This window comes from Sinohyriopsis cumingii, chromosome 3 (assembly GCF_028554795.1).
Source record: "Sinohyriopsis cumingii isolate HCF-2022 chromosome 3, ASM2855479v2, whole genome shotgun sequence".
In the NCBI taxonomy this organism is placed as follows: domain Eukaryota; kingdom Metazoa; phylum Mollusca; class Bivalvia; order Unionida; family Unionidae; genus Sinohyriopsis; species Sinohyriopsis cumingii.
The window spans coordinates 6861372-6886262 of record NC_142963.1 but is presented as its reverse complement, the minus strand read 5'-3'; the positions used below and the strand labels follow the sequence as shown (position 1 = coordinate 6886262).

The 24891-nt window shown below is 35.8% G+C and overlaps 1 protein-coding gene across 1 annotated transcript in view; it reads left to right on the top strand.

Moving 5' to 3' along the window:
* Positions 1-256: 256 nt before the first annotated feature.
* LOC149802423 (eukaryotic translation initiation factor 3 subunit L-like) overlaps positions 257-24891 on the top strand; it is an 83998-nt gene continuing 59363 nt past the window's right edge. Inside the window, exons 1-2 of the mRNA XM_089951630.1 lie at positions 257-328; positions 11262-11328. Coding sequence (XP_089807756.1) covers positions 293-328; positions 11262-11328 — 103 coding nt within the window. The 5' untranslated portion in view covers positions 257-292. The remainder of the gene's footprint in view (positions 329-11261; positions 11329-24891) is intronic.

The window sequence follows — 24891 nt, the reverse complement described above, 5'->3', positions numbered from 1 at the left end:
ACCTCTTCTGTAACTCTTGCAAATCACTTTCATCAAAATGCAATCCTTAAACCCCCGCAACAAAATCCATATGAGTAAACGCAGTCATGAAAATTTTGTATTTAAACATTTGAATATATTATGGTCTGAAATCTGTCGGATGTGATCGGATCGTAATATTTTTATATATTTTTCTTATTTTGACAGCGGATTGGTCCTATACATAGTTGAGGAGCGGATCCAATGCAAAGGTTAAGCCTCGGAGAAGTAAATTTTACACGTCACTGCATTTCCGTCTTTTCCAGCCGGCAACATGTCTGTGATGTGGAGTGAAGATTTTGTTGAAGAAGTATGGCTTATTTTGCTACTAATGAAAACTAGTTCATCATCAGATAATACTTATACAAACTAAATTGTCTCTTGTAACATATGAATGCTATACTTTCTTCATTGATTGTTCGTAAATCTTTTAATCTCTAAACATATGCCTCGAAAAGCGACGTGCTGGTTTTGGTTACATATTTTCGGGGAGGGACGATTAAACGAATATAGTTCTAATTGTGCTTGATATAATGCTTGTATACAGAATTCATGTTGTTTTATCAGCGTTCTGGCGGAGGACCAGTTCTCGTCACATACTAATTGTCGCCTACTCAAGATATCTAGCAAACGGACGCAAGATTTTATTAAAAGGACGGTGTACCGTATTCTTGCGGTACTAAACAATAAGCGAATCACAGATAAAAGAAGACAGTTTACTTGCTAATGGAAGTTCCCGTTCTTGTTTATTTATCATTTATCTCCAAACCCATACTCGGCAAATATTTTAAAGGATGCCAATCTTGTAAGAAACCTCATTTTGAACATACAGTAGGACTTCGATTATCCGTCAGGGTGCGGGACCGAGACTGTGACGGATATGAGAATAGACGGATAATAGAATATGTACATTGAAGGTATTATACAATAGACTGGGTCATAAAAAAAATCATAATATTTACACATGTACATGTACGTGGTTTTAATATTTTGATGTACAATGTGTTAGCGGTTAACAGAGATTGCCAGTTATCTGGGTGCTGGATAATCGAAGTTCTACTGTATTGAGAATACCAACATAGAAAACAAGATTCTCATATCCTTGTGGCAAATGATGCACTCACAGTTGAGGGGCTCAAAATAGGGTATGAAGTAAACATGATGTCATTAATATAAAAAAAACTGTTGTCTGTGTCAGAAAACTTAAAATATCCAATTTTAAAATGTTAAATGAATATTTCAGGGCTGATCAGATCCCATTGCCTGATGTCCCAGATGATTTTCATTTTCAAAATTGGTCTATTAAAACTTTGCAAGATGCTTGTCCGGATATGTGCTTATTTCCTATTTTAAAAAAGTCAGACTACCACTACATTTCATGCTTTAATCACTTTATCTGGCTATCCATGACCCCCGGGCATACTGAATGCTTGAATCTACCTCACTCCACTTATTCATTCATATCTTTTGATACTACAGTAAGTGGTCATTGATAACTGTGTGCATGTTCTGTTTCTGCTTGAATGCATATTGGGCTATGTGATCCAGTTACCAGTGAGTCAGAATACTTCAAACAAAAAAATATCAGGTATGAAAAAATATTAGTGTTTTAAATGGCTTTGTTATCATTAGCAGATTTTTATCATAATTTTGTGTTGGAGAAATAGAAGAGGTAGTTCTGAATGATTTCTTATACAGTGCAACCCTGCTATAACGCTAATTCAGATATAACGCAGTCGTGGCATGGCTCCCGAAATTTTGTATATTCATTCGCACATGAAAAGATATTTGTTGTTCAAAGTACATGAAATAGTGTATGAAAAAAGTATATTATCATTATGGAGAGGAGATCACGTATCAATTCTGATTTAATATGATCGTGGCATAGTTCCTGAAATTTTAAATACATGTATGTGTATTTTTCTCGTACCGGGAAATAATTTTTTTGTAAGTATGAGAAATAGTGTGTAAAACGTTTATTATCATTTTGGGGAAGAGTTTGTGTATGAATTTTAATATAATACGATTGTGGCGTAGCTTCTGAAATTTAACAATATCACCAGGTTCTTGAAGTGTTATGCCAAAGTAAACATTATCGGAGATGTTACTTATTACTGGTCCACGAGTAAAGTCAGTAAGTCGCCTTTGTGATTGTCTTCAATTAATTCTGTATACAATCATTGGACAAACAATAGCCAATATGTGTTTCTTCTTTAACTGCATACACAACTAAGCAGCAGTAAATGTGGTGGTTGATAAAAGATTTTCACAGTTTGATAAACATCAAAAAGCAAAAGCTGCCAAGATGTTTGCTGGGCTTGGTGGTGTTATTAGACGCAATCAGTTGACCAGTAAATGATGTTCGCTTTATTAGCTGGAAATTGAAAGGGTATCAAATTGTACATGCGTTCAATTTTACCTTTTTTTTTATAAAAGTGACTCGTGACCATTGCAGGCCTACTGCACTTAGTTCTCGGGTTTTACATGTCTGTGGGGTTTTCGTATGAACTCTTTATTAGTTTCCTATTTTTCCTATTTTTTATATAAATATTTTACCGCTATGGAAAAGCAAGTTCACAAACATAATTTGTTCTCTGCACTTTGCGCAAAAACAATTTATTTTCATTTTGGGGAAGATATCGTCTATGAATTCGAATATAATATGATGAAAAATACTTTTTTTAAAGTACGAGGAATAGTGTGTAAAATGTTTATTATCATTTTGGGGAAGAGTTCGCGTATGAATTTTAATATATGATCGTGGCGTAGCTTCTGAAATTTAACAATTTCACCAGGTTCTTGAAGTGTAAAGCCAAAATAAACATTATCGGAAATGTTACTTATTACTGATCCATGAGTAAAGCCAGTTAGCTGGAAATTGAAAGGGTATGAAATTGTACATGCATTCAGCATTTAAAAATATATAAATGTGACTTGTGACCATTGCAGGCTTACTGCACTTAGTTCTCAGGTTTTACATGGGTATGGTGTTTGTTTATGAACTTGTCATTAATTTTTTTATTTTTTATTTTACAAAAATTACAGTTATGGAAAATCAAGTTCACAAACGCAAGTCGTTCTCTGCACTTTTTGCAATGATTAGCATAGTAGTTTTTAGTTTTGATATTCACAAAATCTGAAGTAAAAGTTATATGCACGCTGATGAAATTTGTACAGACACTGTTCCATAGCTGCCAACCCACATGAATTTGGCGTGAATTTCACAGCTTTTTAAGCGATTCATGCCGCAAGCCAAAAATGTCTCAATTATTTTAAATCTTAAATAAAATAACCGATTTCCTGTTAAGTGCTAGTCGTGATATTGGCAGTTACCAAAACGGTCCGGTACTGCTGGTCGCGATATTAGTAGAACTACAGCCGATTAGTACAGTTGGCCCGGTAGCAAGCATTTTAGCCTATTTTAATTTTGCACACAGTGTGCTACAAATTGTAGTATTGGGCATGGTGGCAGAGACAATGTGAGGAAGCACATCAGTTACAAAAAACACATAGAAGTTGGGAAAATTAAGAATTCGCAGATTTCAGCTCTGGAATGTTTTAAGTCATTGGCGGAAGACCTGCAAGCTACCAACGCTGAAGCATTTTTTGTGAGTTTTCTTGTTGAACACAATCTACCTTTATCAGCTGGAGATGATGCTAAACATTTGTTCCGACAAATGTTCCTGGACTCGAAAATCGCTTCCAAATTTTCCTGTGGAAGAACCAAAAGTGCTGCAGCTCCTGTGCATTCCTCACAGCAACTGTGACAGCGAAAGAGTATTTTCTCTAGTGTGGAAAAATGAGACAGACTTTATGGCCTCCTTAGCTGCAGAAAATTAGTCAGCAGTTTTATTCACCATGATCAACCAGCAGGCAAGAAGTCTAAACTGTTTAGAAAACAGATTTACGATCAAGCAGTTGAGGAAGTTCAAGTCTGCCACAGTATCATGTCTTGAAAAATAATCACAAGAACTACCATGATAAATAGAAATGCAGATATATTTCTGCATATATGTAGTGTTTTTGTTTTATATTGCGATCTTGATATATTTTAGTATTGACGGTCAGAGTGGATGGAGTTATTGTCATGGTATTTTTCACTAATTCATGTCCAAATTCACTACTTTTTATCAATCTTTTCACTAATTGCGAGCCTGGAAGGTTGGTAGCTATGCTGTTCATAGACCCTGGAATGTAATGAACCGTACATGTGCTTCGTCTTTCTTAACCTAATTTTGCTGTTAATTTTTCCCATTGAATTCAGGCACATAATGATGTGTGACAAAATTATTGAATAGTTTAAATATGTATGCAATTTTTGCAATGGAATTACATATATTATGGATTAATTGCATGCTGCGACAATAAGATATCAGACAGCAAGTAAACAATGTTGATACTCTGTTCATGCTGTATATTAGATGTTGAATTGAGACACAATCATCTGAGAAAAAGATATTGTAAATCTGCAATTTTTCAATGGAATTACATGCATTATAGATGAACTGCATGCCACGATGGCATGATAGTAAACGGTGTTGATACCTTATTCATCATACACATTAGACATGAATACACGAATATGTGCCAATGAGTTGTTCTCTGAAAAATCTTATATACTGTAGAACCCCGCATTAACGCGACCCTGATATTAACGCAATCCAATTTTTTTGACCCCAGTTATTGCATTATAGCGGGGTTCCACTGTATTGTGTTACTCGCCCTAGATACTCATGAGTGGACCACCCTTTGATTTCAGTCGAGTAAGTCAGTACAATTAAATCATTTAAATTATTATTTATTTATTGTCGGTTTCTTTTATTAACTGATTAAATGGTAGTAAAGTCTAATGATTCTTTAATTTTTAATTGATTCTGCAGAGGATGAGCTACCAGGTGCAAATTTCCAGTTTGAAAAAAAAACAATTAAGACAATTTAGAATCTGTTTACATTTAAACAGCAAAATGTATGTTGTGACTACTTTTAAAGTTTGTTACAAGTGGGTCATTTTACTATGCGTATGAAATGAGTTGACTTAATTATTTTCTTGAGAAAGGTTATAGGGAAAATTCTGTGAAGGAACATTCACATCAAAGTGGGGGGATAAAACGTAAGGATGCCAACAAGTTTGTGGAAACTATTTCTCCAAAGACATATAACCTAGACTCAGGCAGCAAAACATGTCAGAAATTGTCAGTCACATTGGACCAGTAATTATCCATGGCTTAAATAAACAGAAATAAAGATGTTCTACAGTTACTGCAAATTATATCCAGGGTTCCCACGCTATCGGGAAAAAGTTGGGAGAAATAATAATTTTGTCCCGACCGTGAAAAGTCCTTGAATTTCACAAATATTGATGAAAGTTGGGAACAGCCCAGGATTTTCTGCCACCATTTGATGCCCGAAACAATCATGTAATTGAGTTGTAACTAAACTGATCGTGGGTTAAATTTATCGAGTTCTAACCAGAATATTGGGAGGGTGCAGTAAGGATCATTTGGTTGCATGCAATAAACATATATGCTGAGTCAATCCAAATGCCCAGTGGATTAGATTTGTCTAGTAGACTTTTATTTTCAAAGTCAGCACGATATCTGTATCTTTCCTTACATGGAAGGTATGAAAACCAGTCTAGCATCACAAGAGGCCAACGTGGTGGTTCTCAAAGCGTAGCCACTTACCGGATGGCCTAGCAAACTTTAAACATTCTTAGATCGAGTGATACATGCACTAAAAAATTGTGAGTATTAAAATCGTTATGTCTTTAGTCGGCTGAAAAAAACATGAAAAACTACATCATTGATGAAATGTGACCTGGTACTTGCGATTTGCATTGCTAGTCGCATGATTGCACAAATCTAACAACCCACATTTTCAAATGTTGTAGAGAAAAAAACTAAAAAAAAGCATTAAATGAAAGTCGTATACTGGTTGTAATAAAAATACAAAAATGAAAGAACACAAAACTCTCCATATTTATACATTCATATTTGTATATTCCGAGAACAACTTCTTTAGTTTTGTTGTATCATGTGACTACCACGTTGACATGTGCTCTCTGCTTGATAAATCAGACTGGCCAGATTGCTGGTTTTTACAAAAAATAACTGACTTTCATTTAATATAATTGAATTTCTGCACAACAACATTATAAAGGAATGTGTTGTTGATACCATGTGACTGTTGGACTTATGATGTTGTCATTTAAGATTTGTGAAGTCATGTGATTAGAAATGCAAATGGTGAGTACTTGGTCAGGTTTCATCTACGCTGTAGTGTCAGCAGGTTAACGACATAACGTTTATAATACTTGCCATTTCTGAGAAAATAAATCATTTTCCTATCAATGTCATGCAGGTATGAGTCAATATAACATAAGTTTAAATTTTCTAGGCCTGCTGGTAAGCAACTACCATATGTCGCTACCGCATGGTGGTGGCAAATTCCAAATTTTCGATATGCAGTTGCAATAACCCCACACCCCAACCTAAATGTCCAAATATGAATAATGGGGTGGGAATATTCGGATTAGAAAACGGAATGCTATTTTTTTTAAGACAAATTTGTATTCCAAATTGTTGAATCTCAGAGCTGCAAGGCAAAATTGTCATCCCTTGTATTATATATTTAAAAACGATATGAGCTTCTGTATCAGTACAGGTTTGGGGACTGGTTTAAGGAATGACAAGAAGACAAGTTGATTTTAAAGAACATTCAGTCCTTGTTTATACAACAGTTTATAATTTTGAAGGTGTTAAAATTTAAATCAACCCTTGTGAAAATGTGTTTTAAATGATGGATTTTTAACCAGATCGTTTGAAGTAGATTATGGTTGTTTGAAAAATCTTGTTTGGAATTTTATTGGCACATAAATTCAGGGTTAAACTCTTTTAGCTAAAAGACAAGATTCTAATTATTTGCGTTTATTTTGTTTAATATACTTTAATAGGAACTGTTTACTTTCTGTAAGATGCATATATTTAAAAGTTTGAAAGGAAACAAAACATAATTTATGTTCATTATGTTGTTCCCACTTAGCAACATAATGCAGCAAAATAAAGTTAGAATTTTTATTATGTACACTGAAATGACTTTACTTGCAAATTTATAGGAATATAATCTAACTTGTTCCATGTGATACATTTTGTGGTTTTGTACATGAATATCTTTTCTGACTATAGTCTTTTTGGAGAGTCTTGAAAGAGAAATATCTTTAGATTTAGAAAATGCTGTGTTTTATAATCTAAAATGTACTTTAATTCCATTCAGTAATGGTAATATTGCTGCTATTTAAACTGCCCAAGAGATAGTTTTACATCAGCTCCAGTCATGACTGTTTACTGTTTTATATATGCTACATGTAACAGTCATATACTGAAAAGTTTGTTGTTTTTTAGTTTTGAAGATTACTGAAAATTGTTTTCTTTAAACATGACCTTGTCATGTGGTATGTGAGAAAAAATAATTCTTTTTAGCATGGCATGTCTTGCTTCAGTTTGATTAAAATCGGATTTCATTTTCATGTAGGACAGTGGTGATCTGATTTAGATTGCGCTGTATTATGGCAGGTATGTCAACATCTTGAAAATACATTTACACATTTCATTCACGCAATCAGAGTTTCCTCTGGCACCTCACTTAAAATACAGGATGGGCCCGATCTAAAATTAGAGGGTTCTGGGTATCAGGATGTCAGAATTTTTTGAGCACTGGTGATCTTCTAGATCCTTGTAAGATATCTTTGGAGGGAAGATTGACACAAAAGTTTAGCATTAGTTATTGACTGTTCATATGGGATGTGATTGTACTTCACCTTACATTCAGAATATGATTCTGGTCACTCCATTCCATCTACCATGTCACAAAAGTATGTATTTAACTGAGTAATACGTAATTATTTTGCATGTACTCTTCTGAAAAGAAGGAAATAAAGGTAGGTACACAGGTGCTTTATTGTGCAGTGAAAGCACAACTGAAACAAAAACACTGGTAGAAATTCAATATAATTGAGTTTTAGCGCATGTAGATAAAAATGGCAGACAGCACTGAAGAGACAAGTGATTGCATTAATGTTCATGCTGAAAGTTTTGAAAATATGGACAATTTCACTGAATTTGTTATATCTGAACTATTTTTGTGAAAAAATACATGACTTTATACAATAATTTCATGCTTTTTAAAATGGTACAGTTTTTCCATTGTATAAGTTGATACTTTTTGACATAGATGTCTAGACTTCTTATTCTCTGAATCAACTTACATATGAATTATGATTATCTCATTGAAATTGTTTTAAGTAAAACTGTGATTTTCAGATGTACCAATTCTTGTTCAGTCACCATGTCGGGAGTTATAAACAAATACGACTGCTTTTTTATTATAATTTTAATCATTATTATCCATGCATTTGGAGTCCTTTTATTTTCTAATTTCTCCAACACGAACTGACAGAAAACAAAGAGTTCACAATTCATTGGCCATACTATACTTACAATCTATACTCTGTAGTATACAGTTGTTGTTGTTGTAGGGTTTAACACCATTTTTAAGCACACGATAGGCTATACATGGCGGCCGGTATAAATGGTGGAGGAAGAACCTGTGAAAACCCCGGAAAGAACCATGACCCACAAGAAGCTACTGGCAAGCCTTTTCACATACCTACATTGGTCAAACCTGAGACTTGAACCCATGTAGACAGAGGTGAGATGGCAATGATCTACAACGGTTAGCGCTTTAGACCACTTGGCCACTCTGGGCCCATGTTGTGTACTGTACTTATGGAAAGCATATTATTTGTTCTTAAATATGATTTCTGTTTTTTTTATACCATTATTCTCTGAATCAGTTGTTGTTGAGTCAGACTATAGCATGGTATGCTACAATTTCCATGCTTGGTCAAAAGAAATCCATGACCTAAACCGTGGACATGGTTATATTTACAGACAAAGTTATAGAAAACATGCTTTAGTCTGATTATGCAACAACCTATTCAAGCATATAATGATGAAAAAGTATATATTTATTAAAGAAATTAATAAATCTATGACACAAGTACCTGTGAAAATGGGGCCCCGAGTGGTCTAAAGCGCTTTCCGTTACGGATCACTGCCATCTCACCTCTGTCTGCGTGGGTTCGAGTCTCAGATTCAGCCAATGTGGGTATGTGAGAAAGCTTGCCAGTAGCTTCTCGTGGGTTGGTGGTTCTTTCCGGGGTTTTCCTGGGTTCTTCCTCCACCATTAATACTGGCCGCCATGTATAGCCTATCGTGTGCTGAAAAATGGCGTTAAACTCCACAACAACAACAACCTGTGATAATGATGTGTGTTTGAATTTGTTGATAAGACACAGGTAAGGTGTTGGTAAACCTTGTTTTTTTCTCAATGACCCAACTTTTTGATCTGGTAATGGCCATCGGGCTGCACTTTTTTGTTCATGGAACTGGGATGAACACTGGCCCATTTTCCATTTTGTCTGACTATATACAGTATTCATTTAGAATAAACATTAATCACAAGGTGCTATGTAAAAGTTCAGGTCCAGTATTTATTATTATTTGGACTGGAACAGCACCACAGGAATATGTCTAAGTGTCTGAGCTAATATAACCTGACAATGCATCATAAATATGCCGATCACATCAGGACTTTAGCGAATTACGTATGAATCATTTAAGTATTGATCACTTTAGTCACAAAGAAGTATGAAATACTGCGACTTAATATGAGACAAAGAACCAAGCTTATTTTCCAAAGAAGTATGAAATACTGCAACTTAATATGAGACAAATAACCAAGCTTATTTTCCAAAGAAGTATGAAATACTGCAACTTAATATGAGACAAAGAATCAAGCTTATTTTCCAAAGAAAAGTAAATCAACTGCAATCAGTACATCAACTTTTTATTTAGATTCATGATTTTTTCAATGTACTGTGATCTGGTAATTTGCACAGCTTGAAAGTATTCTTGAGTCTATGAACAATTAATCAGCCTTGTATTTCCAGTTGAGTCAGAGAACAAAATCTTTGCAAGGATGTGAAATGATCTTATTATCATAAGCAATCAGAGAACAGGACTTGAGAGATTTGTAAGTAGAACAATGCAATTTAACTAATTCAGTATTTCACATCAGTGATTGTGACGTGTTGGCAGCATTAGTACTTTTATTGTTTGTCGGATAATCCAAGAGGAAAATGTCCTTTATATTCAACTTCAAAACATGCATTCCTTAATAAAAATATGAAAATTGGCATTTAAAAAGTTTGCATTATACATGGCAGAATACGGCATTCCAGTCAAACATGGACAGCAAAGGGGTCGGAGAAATGGCATGATATCAAGGCAAAGCAAAGTGAACTTTTCTTTTGGTCATGTCTAGGTGAAGGAAATACAGACTCCCCCTCACTCATACAAGTGTCAACCAATGCATTATAGCAGTTTTTGTCAAACTTTTATTGTATTTTGAACCTACTTAAGGATGTACACATTTGTAAACTCACTGCTGTTCTGTGCAGCTCAAAATGATATGATCAGTGCATTATGACATCATTCATTGCTGACCTGTACTATTGGAGAGATTGTAAATTGACATGGGTTGTTATGTTTTTCTCCTGTGTAATAATGAAAAGAAAAATGCTTATGCAGACATTTCTTTGAAATTGAGAATTTTTTTGTCAATTTACAAGCAGCAGTAAATTGTCTGTTGTGAAAAATCTGTGTGATGTGAAGAGTCTGTGCAGATTTGATGAATGTTCAAGTACTCATTCAGCTAGAGGGATTTTACTAATTTTCACTACAGGCGGCAGTCAGTGAAAAACAGGCAGCAACATTTGTGAGTGGGCCTGTGACTTGGTTCAATAGGGTGGTCTAGGTGCATGCTCCACTGGAAAAAAAATTGGGGAAGAAAAAGAGAAAATTGTGCAGTTTCAGGTGCTCCAAGGGCATATTTGTCTAAGGCATGCCTTCTTGAGATGAGAAGACCGGTGACAAATTCAGCATCAACTGACTGTTAGGTACCCCTGAGCTAAAATTTTATAAATCTTTGTTGACAGGGTACTTGTGTCTTATTTTTCTGTGTAATACATGAGATAGATATACAATTAAAAGTAATGCAGAAAAATGCACACAACTACGTTTTTTTATATATTTCACTTTGACCCTTGAGAAATTATCATTTTATCTGATGGTTTAATCCTTCCACATTATGCATTCTTTAAAAGTTATCTTTCTGTCTTGCAGTATAATCCGTACAAGACATACCCTTACCCGCCTCCGGGGATTGCTCCAGAATATGAAGTTCATACAGGTAGTACATGTACAGAAATAGTTATACAGTAATTAATATTATATTATTCTCTCATTTTCATAGATAGTTTTTTTTTAAACATTAGTCAGTAAGCCTTATATTGCTATCCATGGGAGTCATAGAGTATACTGCCTTGTGGTGAAATTGCCTTATAATACTGTCCATGGGAGTCAAAGAGTATACTGCCTTGTAGTGAAATTGCCTTATAATACTGTCCATGGGAGTCATACAGTATACTGCCTTGTAGCGAATTTGCCTTATAATACTGTACATGGGAGTCATAGAGTATACTGCCTTGTAGTGAAATTGCCTTATAATACTGTCCATGGGAGTCATACAGTATACTGCCTTGTAGTGAATTTGCCTTATAATACTGTCCATGGGAGTCATACAGTATACTGCCTTGTAGCGAATTTGCCTTATAATACTGTCCATGGGAGTCATACAGTATACTGCCTTGTAGTGAATTTGCCTTATAATACTGTCCATGGGAGTCATAGAGTATACTGCCTTGTAGTGAATTTGCCTTATAATCCTGTCCATGGGAGTCATAGAGTATACCGCCTTGTAGTGAAATTGCCTTATAATGCTATCCATGGGAGTCATAGAGTATACCGCCTTGTAGTGAATATGCCTTATAATACTGTCCATGGGAGTCATACAGTATACTGCCTTGTAGTGAAATTGCCTTATAATACTGTCCATGGGAGTCATACAGTATACTGCCTTGTAGTGAATTTGCCTTATAATACTGTCCATGGGAGTCATACAGTATACTGCCTTGTAGTGAATTTGCCTTATAATACTGTCCATGGGAGTCATACAGTATACTGCCTTGTAGCGAATTTGCCTTATAATACTGTCCATGGGAGTCATACAGTATACTGCCTTGTAGTGAATTTGCCTTATAATACTGTCCATGGGAGTCATACAGTATACTGCCTTGTAGTGAATTTGCCTTATAATACTGTCCATGGGAGTCATAGAGTATACTGCCTTGTAGTGAATTTGCCTTATAATACTGTCCATGGGAGTCATAGAGTATACTGCCTTGTAGCGAATTTGCCTTATAATACTGTCCATGGGAGTCATAGAGTATACAGCCTTGTAGTGAAATTGCCTTATAATGCTATCCATGGGAGTCATAGAGTATACCGCCTTGTAGTGAATATGCCTTATAATACTGTCCATGGGAGTCATAGATTATAGTGCCTTGTATTGAAATTGTCTTATAATACTGTCCATGGGAGTCACAGAGTATACTGCCTTGTAGTGAAATTCCCTTATAATGTTATCCATGGGAGTCATATAGTATACTGCCCTGTAGTGAATATGCCTTATCATACTGTCCATGGGAGTCATAGAGTATACCGCCTTGTAGTGAAATTGCCTTATAATACTGTCCATGGGAGTCAGAGTATACTGCCTTGTAGTGAAACTGCCTTATAATACTGTCCATGGGAGTCATAGATTATAGTGCCTTGTAGTGAAATTGTCTTATAATACAGTCCATGGGAGTCACAGAGTATACTACCTTATAGTGAAATTGCCTAATAATGTTATCCATGGGAGTCATAGAGTATACTGCCTTGTAGCGAAATTGCCTTATAATACTGTCCATGGGAGTCATAGAGTATACTGCCTTGTAGTGAATTTGCCTTATAATGCTATCCATGGGAGTCATAGATTATAGTGCCTTGTAGTGAAATTGTCTTATAATACTGTCAATGGGAGTCAGAGAGTATGTTGCCCATAGTACTGTCCATGGGAGTCATAGAGTATGTTGCCTTGATCATCATCATCATAACATTTGAATTAATATCACTTCATAGCTTGAGTCTTTCTTTTCATCTAATTATGCAACCAACAAAATATATGAATGGCATTCAGTCTAGTGAGAACATGACAGCTTTGGAACATAATTTCATTCAAGCTTCTTGAAGTTACTTATGCTGAAAGATGCCAACATTTGCTCTACTTTTGAGGAACCAACATTTTGTTTTTCTTTCATGTATCTATTTGCCTTTTGGTGTAGGGAACTTGCATAATGTGAATCCAGTGGCAATCTAAAATCATTTGTTCAGCCATCAACAAATCAGGTACCTTTCCCATTTTGTACTGAGTTTTGCTCCAAAAGGTATTGGAAAAGTGCTTGAAAGTAGTCCTTGACAGGTACATGGATTATAAAGCAACACATTTCACTGAAAAACATCAGCTTGTTGAAATATCAGGAACGAAAATAAAGATCCATTAAAAATTTAGACACTTGATCTTCCTGAGATTTTAATCTTGGGTTACTTAGAAGTATTCAGGAAAACAGTCGGTTGGATGCTTACATGCTTATTATGTCCATGCCTGTTGCTGGGTATTTTAATGACCTCATAATGTAAGTGAAAGGATACTGTGTTGATTGGGCCATTAAGGCTGTGCAAAGATTGGATTAAGTGCTCACTGATGGGAAGGATATTTTTCAAACAAGATTGCCATGAGTACTTTACAGTATATAAGAGTAATGCCAGGTGACAAAGAATGAGCTATGTGTTGTGTTTATCTAAAGCTACTGAACCAATGGTAACTCAGATTATCTTAAGCCTGACTGATGGTTGAAACATAAACTTGCATTCTGATCATAATAGTCAAAAATGACGTCTTGCCATGATGCCCCCTAAAATCAACCAGTAGAAAATTGCTTGTAGAATAATATGTTATTCATTTAAAATCCATGAAGAACTACAATAGAACTAGTACAAAACTGCCACAATCGGGCAGCTCAGCTGGAAATATAAATGCAATGATGTATAGAGCAGAAGGAAGTTATGTCAGCTAAATCTGTGAGTAGATGTGTTTTAATGTCTTGTGGCAACAGTGAAGAGCATAAAAAAAGAATAAAATATCAACAATAGGAATGAATTCAGGACAATCTAGTTGTTGTTGTTGTTCTATGGCTTAACGCCATTTTTCAGCACAAGATAGACTATACATGGCGGTCAGTATAACAGCATAATGTGCCTGCAGATCAGGGTATATGTTTTAGTTCTACTGATTACTCCAAACAAACTGCACAGACCCAGATCTGCTTGTGCATCATGGGATTTTGTTTTGGGTCTGTGCAGTTTGCAGTTGGACTCCACTTATAGGTGAGTCAATAGAATATTTTTGGCATCATCTGATTTCTGACATATTGCAATAACTTTCACATCATTCCCTCTGTCACCTCATGATGTAGTTAATCTTTATTGTCAGTGATTTGATTTGTTATTCAGTGTAATTTTGCATTATTTTTGAGCTGAACAACAAGATTTTTCCAATTGGCCAAGTTTTGGCACTAGCCTGAGATGATAAATCTTTTGATATTATCATTATTGAAATTTGTTAATTTTCCAGGGTACTAGATTAAATTGGCATACATACTGAATGTTTTGACAATCAGTAACCGTATTTGCTTGATGTGTGGAAGCACACATGACCAATCCCCAGGCAAATACATTATCTGATCACATTACATTAGGATAACTTTTTTGCTACTTCCAATTGAAGTGCTCCTGGAAAGACGGAATACATCTTTCTGTCTATATTTAATAGAGACAAAGGAAAGCAGCTCAGACATGTTAACTACCATTTCTACGAACTAGGTGGCTACCAGTACATCTGGGTTAAACCAGATTGTTTTTTTCTTTCTCTGCCACATACTCGGATATTTTTGAGACAATCCTTTATATTTCTACAAATTTTGTAACTTAAATTTTGTCATCCACTTTTCTTTTTCAGTGGTATTACTATTTTATATGGTGCATGCAATATTTCTGTAAAATCCAGTTAATTTACTGATATTTTTTAAGTTATCATACCAGTCATTTTTGTCACATTGTACTGCTCCGGTGGTCTAGTGGTTAAAGCATCGACCTTGGATGCAGCAGGTCATGGGTTCGATCCCTGGCTAAGTCATACCAAAGACTTATAAAAATGGTACTAACAGTTGCCTTGCTAAGCGTTCAGCATTAAGAGGTTAGTGTTAGGACTGGTCAGCCATGTGTCAGGATAATGTGACTGGGTGGGACATCACACTACATGTCTGCAGCATGATGTCCAAGTGCTAGACATCACTATAAACTGTCACACTGCAGACATCGTATCGATATGACTGAAACATTGTTAAATCTACATTAAAAGTCCAAATCACACACACACACACACACTTTGAATGGCAACATACATTTTCACCAGTGGAATTACTATGGTGCTGTCTTTAGGCATTTACTGTAATTGTTAACTCATTCCCAGTTGGCATTTATTTTAATTATCTGTGCAAAAGGCAGTGTGTCGGGTTGCTACTGAACTTTACATGGTCAGTGGCAAGTGGAACATGACAAGATATGGCTTTTTTTTTGCATCAACTTCCTGGTAATAAAAGCCATTTTCAGTTCCTTCAACAGTTGGGTAGAATGCTTGCACAGTCCTAATGCTGTCATACAATTCAGTAGTGGTCATGTACTTCAAACATGGAGGGAGGGGCAAAATCACTTTACCTTTGAGTCATGGTATGTGATGCCTTTGTTGATGTGTCCAATATGAGATAAATATTCAGGTCTGCATGATACCAGGATGCCTCAGTGTCTTGGCCAACTCATTCTCAAGGAGAAGACAACTGCTTCACACAGAGTGGTCCTTACATCCTTCCACTTTCAGTTGAATTTATGCCCTGTGGGGCCACCCGATGATGGATCTTTTCACAATAAGGTGGAACAACAAAATCCAATTGCCCACCTTTTCTGGACCAATACACATAGGCTGTTGATGTACTTTCAGTTAGCTGGGGGGGTGGGGAATATGGGCCAGTGCCTTACTTCCATCAGTTCTGATACCAAAAGTAGTTCAGAAAGTGAGGGACATGAAGTGCCCAATAGTTATAATTGCCCTCTATAATGGGAAATATTCTGGATCAATGATCTGATCTCCCTGATGACAGACATACCAGGAAAGTGATGGCAACCACTGCTGTGCTCAAGCAGCCCAGATTGCCACTGTTTCATCCATGTCCAGAGAAACTCCATTTATGCCTTGTGCAAAAAGGAGTTGTGAAGATGATCACATTGGTCAGAAGGCCCTCCTCTCTGAAGGGAAATTTAGGTTTCTAACGACTGGTGTCTCATTAATAGCATCATACCACTCTGCATCCATTCTTCAGCTGGCCAACTTCTTTCTCTTTGATGCCAAGAAGTTAACCACTATCACTATAAAGGTATGTCCATGATATCAAACATTAAAGGTATGTCCATGATATCAAACATTAAAGGTGTGTCCATGATATAAAATATTAAAGGTGTGTCCATGATATCAAACATTAAAGGTATGTCCATGATATCAAACATGGATGGTGATGATATTGAACTTTTGTGACTTGATGTCCAATTTTCATCTCTCCAGACAATGCTCACTCATGTTATTCCCAAAATGGAATCTCCCCTGGATGTTGACATAGCTTAACTCAGCCAAGTTCGAGACCCTGTCATCCACATCTACCAGTCTGTCATATATAACATGCCTTCTGATAGAGCCTGCCTCAGCATGCAGAGTCTCTCCATGGACCCAAAATACATGCAGTTCCCTCCTTATGGATCAGTTGTTGTAATGACACAACCTGGTTTCATTGCCAAAACCAGGTTGCTATCACTAGGCAATCAACAAATAATTATTCACTCCCTCTCCTTGATTAATACATTGAGAGAGGTGAAGCTATGAGGTCCCGTTCGTGTTTTCAAATATTATCAGAAGCGTTCAGAGAACATACACAATGGCTTGATGAAGCTTTTCTGCATCTCAAGTCTGGAAAGCAAGACAGAACACCACAAGTGCTAGTCACATGGTTAAAGGGAGCTGTAAAATCAGTGTACACTGACCTCTCTTAGGAACAGGTATGCCTTACGAATTTATTGACTCAATATTTACCTGCAGTTTCCAAGAGCCTGTCAGTTGAACGTAATGTCTCCATTTGAGACATATTGGAGACACTTGGATGGCATGCTGTGGTCACTTTCTCTAGCTTTTATCTGTGTACACTGTTCATAACAAACTTACTGTAGGAGGCACTGATTGACATCTGCTTGATGGCCAATAATATCACACCAATGGAAGATATACATGAACTGGGTGGAGCTAACAGTTCACTGAGGTCAGGCTTAGATTCGACTGACTTAGGTTGGATTGTTTTGAGATTACGTTTAAGGTTTATGATAGAGGAATATCAAACCGTTGTGTCATGAATGGATTGCCTTATGATCAGATATCAGCATTGGTTTGTTTGGACATCAGAATTATAATCAACTGGTCAGAACTGAAGCATATCATTATGGCAGCTCGTGAAGCCGGCTGTAAATGGAATTGGACCAACTTTATTTGTTTTGTTGGTAAGTTGTTTATTTAGTGGGATGTTTTAAAGTTCTGAATCATTTATGACATCAGAGGATTCATTTCTGAAACAATATTGGCATTTGTTTGATTGGGCTTTAAATTATAATCAGACAAAATGGGAATATATGGCTTCTCGAGAAGCCAGTTTCAGCGTAGGATTGTGTTTTACTGGTGATTAATTTGCTTAAATCTGCAAAACCTTAAATGTTTTAATTAATGGATCATTGAAAAAACAGTTGAACGGACATAACGCTCAGTGCATACACCTGAACTTTAAAATCACAGTGGTGTGAAGAGGTATATTTCCTTTTCTGTCTCTGTCTCAGAAACCACCTACCAGTGTTGAAATTTTCTGACCCTCAGACTACAAAGACACAAAGATAATGTCAGCTCAAAGAAAAAGGAGAAGACTCAATCTCCAAAATTGTCAGAAAATTTAAGGACGAGTGGGAAAGTGAACCGACAGTTCTGTGATGTATATCCTTGATATTTGAAAAATAATATATAGCCTTCATAGTTGTATCGGTATATTTTTGTATATAAAATGATTTGAGTGGTTGATAATAGAATATGTTGAGAAGTTGAAAATATAATAAAGTAGAAAACAATCCTGTCTGTTTCCTGTACAATAACACGTAATTTGAAAGATAAACACTTTTACAAAAATGAGATTGTATGTTTCTTACAAAATACTGTATTGAGTATTTCCCATGAGACAAGAAATCTTAAACATCGTTTGTTTCCACCAATAATTAAGAATCACAGCTATGGTCTCATGACTGTCCAAAAGAATATACTCTCAAGATTTCAGTTTTGACTCGAGATTTTCATTTTATTGACTCTTGAGATTTTGGGCTCAACTGACTCTTCAGTTTGGAAATGCACTGAGAGTCCTGCATTTGACACAGAACTGCTTGATAACATTTGGTAGTGATCAGTAGACATTTTTACTGAATGCAGATTTGTCAGGACTGCATTGTTGGGGATCTGTCGACAGATTGGCTGATCTCAGATTAGTGAGATAACATTAATTTTGAGCCCAACATACAATATGACTAATACATAATGACATGGTATCCAAGACCACAACCACCTAATAACAGGGATGGTGTTATAATGAAGGTTCTTATATTGAGTGATAATGTATTTTTTTGAGGATTGTGTTTCACGTGATGATTTCATTCAAGGTCAGTCATTTAGTAAGTCTGTATTTAGTGAACAAGAAAATAATTCTTGCAAGTTAGTTTATGTGGGTGCAGGTTAGTTATGTCTTGAAATATGGTAAATGCAAAGTGGCTTGATCTTGTTGGTGAATGAAAGCTTTATTGAGTGTAACTCAGTTACGTATGTTGTGTTTTATCTTGCCACTGGCTGTGGTTCACTTACCAAGTGTAAATTACACTCAACTTCACAGGCACAGATGGGATTTACCTGGCCAATTTGTAGAGCTTGCAGCAGGTGTGGTAACTCCATCAGTCATAAATAAAAGTTTACAACTTTGTAGCACTTTCAGATTTCAGACTTTAAGATATGCATCCATAACAACATTTAAATGTATCCTTTAAACTGTTCCAACTTGTCAACAGCAATACTTTTACTATGGTTTTCATTAAAAACAGCAGCAACCTTTAAACTTTTCAGCAATGCTATTAATAATACTTTCATTAACAGCAACCATTGAACTCTCCAGCAATATTTCAACAGAATTTGACAGGAAGAATCCTGACCTGAAGTACATTTAAATTGTTTATTTGTACAAATGATGCTTATTCCTTGTCAGATGTGGCTACTGTCATAATAAAACCTGTCACAAGAGACCACTCTTTCTGCCACTAAAGCTGTTATAATAAACCCTGTCATGAGAGACCACCCCTTCTGCAAATAAACCTGTCATGAGAGACCACCCCTTCTGCCAATAACCTGTCATGAGACACCACCCCTTCTGCCAATAAACCTGTCTCAGGCTAGGTGATCTTTCATAGGTTTGTGCAAAAGACCAGTGTGCATGGTCAAAATTCAACATTCTTTATTCATGCTTCTTATTAAAACAGTTCATCTGAAAATAATTTTATATAGCATCATAGATCAATATCAAGCAGAAAACATTTGAATTTATATTTGAAGAACACAAGGTACGAGTATTAGCTTATGAGTTGTAAAATTAATGTAGTTAATATTTATTTATCCTGTATAAGAGTTAACATCACTTTATTTAATTACAACAGTTCTTTCCTTCAGTATTATGTTGTTGTTGTTGTTGTTGTGGGGTTTAACGCCATTTTTCAGCACGATAGGCTATACATGGTGGCCAGTATTAATGGTGGAGGAAGAACCCGGAAAACCCCGGAAAGAACCACCGACCCACGAGAAGCTACTGGCAAGCTTTCTCACATGCCCACATTGGCTGAATCTTAGACTCGAACCGCCGCAGACAGAGGTGAGATGGCAGTGATCCGTAACGAAGAGCGCTTTAGACCACTCGGCCACTCGGGGCCCCTTCAGTATTATGTTCTCACTACTTGAATTTTACTCCTTTTCATTGGAGATATGGCAATTTATATCTAGGTATTAATGCCGGTAGTAGTTTTGAACAGAGTTTGGGTCAGTATAGAGAAGAAGAAATATATATATATATATACACCGCTCCCTCGATAACTCGCACCCGGATAACTCGCGATCCCGCTTATAGCACAGTGTTTGTCTTGGCTCCCGATTTTTTCCAGAGAAAATGTATTTAAAATATGCTAAATGTGAAAAAATTATGATAAGAATTGGTAAATTAAACCTTGATACATTGCTCGTTTTATCTTCGAAAATGGTGATTAATGCCTATAAAAATAGAATCCATATTTTGAAATTTGCAAGTTCTAAATAACAATTAATTTCAGAGATCTCGAAAACGCATAATTACGCGTATTTGGATGCCAATTTTTGATTTGGGACACAGAAAATCACTGAGGCGGGAGTCCTCCATATGCATGTAATAGGTGCGTGGAAAAATTCAAAGATTTGCAAGTCCTGCTTCAGCCACCTGCTTTGTGGGAAAATGTGTTGATCAGTTAGCTGTGCTGATATTTACAATGACAGAATTCAGTGACTGAAAGACTCCTTGATGTACATACATGTTGCCATTTTATAAGAGTACATAAAAAAAGAACAAAATGCAATAACTAGGCGGCTAGTTCAAAGGCTTTGACTGGCAGCTGAGTGAGAAAATGTACTGATATTTAGTGATTGAATTCAGGGGCAGAAAGACCCAGTTTTAAAATCCTAGCGAGACCTCTGTTTAAAGATATCATATATTATGTAAGTTTTTATGATAAATAGTTGTCAGTATACTGTAAATAAACAGTCTGGTGAAACAGCGATCAATGAAAACTTCTGGTAAGTGCTAACAGGTGGCAACAGAGAATGAAATAAACACCAATTAAACGTCTTCCTGTTTGAAAGTCACGTTCTAGTATTTTAATTCTGTTTCAGTGTTAACATTATAATCGCAACATTCTGTTCATTGAAAACATGAAAAGAGTCAATCGACCATCACATTGAAACCCGTGAGTACTTCTGTGAGAACCTAATTTCATGCTGGCTTTGTTTTGATCAACAAATTGGGGAAGTGTTTGTTGCATTAAAAAATCGATTACAAGAGACCTGTGTTGTTTTATCACTTTGTATATGTCTTTTGTATCAAATCAAGCAAGAGAGGCACAAAGAAAAAATTCAAAGGCATGCAAATCAGAGCATAAGGTCTTGTGGTCACTACCGTTATCAAAATTCATTTTATTTGACCAATCGAAAATGGTTTCACATTTTTATGTACTTAGCATCATTAAAGTATATATTATGAATCAGTAATGTGACTTAATCATTTGTAAATGTGACCATGGAGAGTAAAGGAATCAAGTGAAAGGCGTACTCAGTGACTAAAAAGCTGTGCATTATAGATAGGGTTCATAATGGTGAAGCGAGAAGCAAGAGCCAAAGTTTGCAATGAACTAAAAATTGCTGAGTCGACACTTCGAGGTTGGCTTAAAGATGAGCAGAAACTTCGGGATTACATACATGTTGTTGATACAGATGATGGGATCAAAAGAAAATGAGCACGGACTGCACAAGATAATGAATTAGATGATGCTGTGTACACGTGGTTCACACAGCAGCGTGAACAAGGTGTTCCCATCTCTGGAACAATTCTCAAGGCCCAAGCAGAGAAAATGGCAACAATTATGGACAATGAATCACATTTTAGGGCAAGCCAAGGATGGCTTTGGAGATTTCAGCGTCGACATGGAATTAAACAGAATTCGTTGTCAGGAGAGACAGGAAGCAATCAGATCTTTTGATATTGTCATAAAGTGGCTGGAGACCCAAAATGTTGACTACGTAAAGCTCATGCAGTTGAGAAATCTGAGGGATTTTGCTCGGCGGCAGAGAAACCAAGGAGTAATCCTTGTTTTTTGTTTTCCATTTTACTTCTATGGATCTTTTGTATATAAAAGAACGTCTAATTTGGATCAAACTATAAAACTAGAATGTATCCAATTCAACATAAAAATTAGTGACGTAGTACACAATGTGAGAGATGATACACATATTAAGCAAACGGAAACCACGTGGAATAATGTTTTCGATGATTGCCTCAATATACTGTAATTTATCCTGAAATCCTATGAGGAAATAATAAACAGAGTACACCGTTATGAAGAGATATTTATTCACAGTTAATCTCACCACGATTATAACGTGAGTGTTTAACACTATAATCTGCCTACCCCCCCCCCCCCCCCATTTTTCCTTCATGTCGTTGATCACTTTATTGGTTTTGGGCTTATTTTATAGGTCCCTCGATAACTCGCGCCTCACTTATAGTGCGGTCGATGTTTCTGGACCCCGATGTGCGCAAGTTATTGAGGGAGTGGTGTATATATATAAATAGAGAGAGAGAGAGATGCCAAATTAATTAATTCAAAAGCTGTAATGAACTCATCCAGAAACAGAATAAAAATTATTTGGAGACAAGTCAAAACCCTTTTTCGCACACAACATGAATGGCTTATATGTATCTCTGTAAACAAATGGGGTACCTGGCTGAAATAAGGTGAATATATGATGGCTGCTTGGTATGTAGGTTGTACTTGCTGTAACATATAAAGAGCCCCAAGAAACAAAACAACTCTTTGACATTAGCAGTTGCTAGTATTAAAGATGAGAACAAAGACCCCATTCATCCTAGGCATTGTTGATTAATTCCAAAGACAAATAATATACTCCACTGTAACACCGAAACCTTTTAAAAAGATTTCTTATTATGACATTATTGGCATTGTACAGGTTTTCACAAAAGAAAAAGATGCAATACAAACTTTGAAACTGACTATGCACATCCATGCCTATCCCCATTGAAGAAGGAATGGTTAATCTTGATGGGTATTCACTGGACCTCAGCACTGCAGTGGCAATGAGTGACAAGTACATGTACTTTAATCTGGTTTACATGCTTTAACAAATGACACTACCTGTGTGATCTGTAAAATTCAGGAAACTGGTAGCCAGTCCAATATTTTGTGGGTTCAGAACAGGCTTTTCTTATGAGGTGGCCATGGTTACAAAGGATTAAATAAAGGCCATCAGTGTTTGTCTTTCTTTTTTTGCAACATAGCCAAAATAGTTTTGTTCAGAATAATCTGCACATCACCTGCAGACCCTCCTAAGTGATCATGGTTACAATGAATTGCATGAAGGTCATTGATGCTTATATGGTATTGAGATGCATTTTTATTGTGGTCATAAATGGCAAATGGTCACTCAGAATGGGATTTTCTGGACTAAAAGCACAAAAAACCCTGAAAATTACTGTCTCAAGAACCACTCAATCATGACATAAAGGCCGTTATAGTTTTCATAAATTACACCAATCCATCATCAGATGTGCCCACAGTTATTAAAAATAAGTGAAAAAGTTTCAGTGACTTATTTTGAAAAACTGCATAAGAGTTTTAAAAGTTTGACAAAAAGTATTATGGCATAAAAAGCATTTTAAATCATATACACCTTTATTCCAATTAATCATCAAATATGGCCACCATTACCAAAGATAACAAAAGCCTTTACCGTATTTGCCAGCCTATAAGACGATACTTTTTGACCAGAAAATCTTAGCTTTGTCTAATACTCCCAATCGACTTATATATGGATTATGTCATCCAAATTGCTTTATTATATTTTTTGTATGGAAAATAATTCTCCAAGAGTCAAAAAAATAATGTGCAAAAAATATTGGGGAAGAAATTGTGTATGAACAAATATAGGATCCCACAGTGGGTATTTTAAACAATTACATGATCGTTAGTATTAAAAATTAACATAGATCAGATGTAAAAGCAGCATGCACCAGTAATTTACCTTGTTTAAATTTGATTACATACATTACAATTTTCTTCTTGCACCTAATGATCAAATAATCCATATGCCCCATTGAGAGACAGACAGACAGCGATGTCTTCACGATTGTAAATCTGTATTGTTCACTTACCTGATGACTAATTTTACTTGGGCGTAAGTGCAGTACCATATTCCATTATCAGTTAATACCACTTATTAAGCAGTTCATTCTAAAAAAAAAAAAATCCACTTCCATTATTACAAGAATCACATGGCTTTGTAATGGTATTTATATGATAATTAAATATGCTATGGCTGTATTCAGTCATTCCAAGATAACACCTGTTTGAGGTCAAGATTCTGCAGACCAGATCAGATTAGCGAGGTTACTAATTAGGGAAATGAGGCTACCCATGGGTATTATGAATACCATACCATATAGTTAAAGGAAATGCCAGATGGTTCCTGTTAAAAATTTCTCAGCCAGTGACATTTTTTAACTTGCCTAGGGAGCTGACTGCAATTTAAAGTACATCTAGCATGAGGAAAGATCAAAAACAGTTGTCGCCTAAGTACATGAAGAGTACACGCACTTTAAACTAAATCTGAATTGTTGGGAATGAACAGGTTGTTATAATTGCAAAGAAAATTAGACAGCATACAAAATGGTCATTCTTGGGATTTAACCTAATGGAGACTATATGGATATAACTGTTGTGAATATTTAAACCCTATTCATAGCTTACATTTACTGTTTCATTTATTAATGTTTTC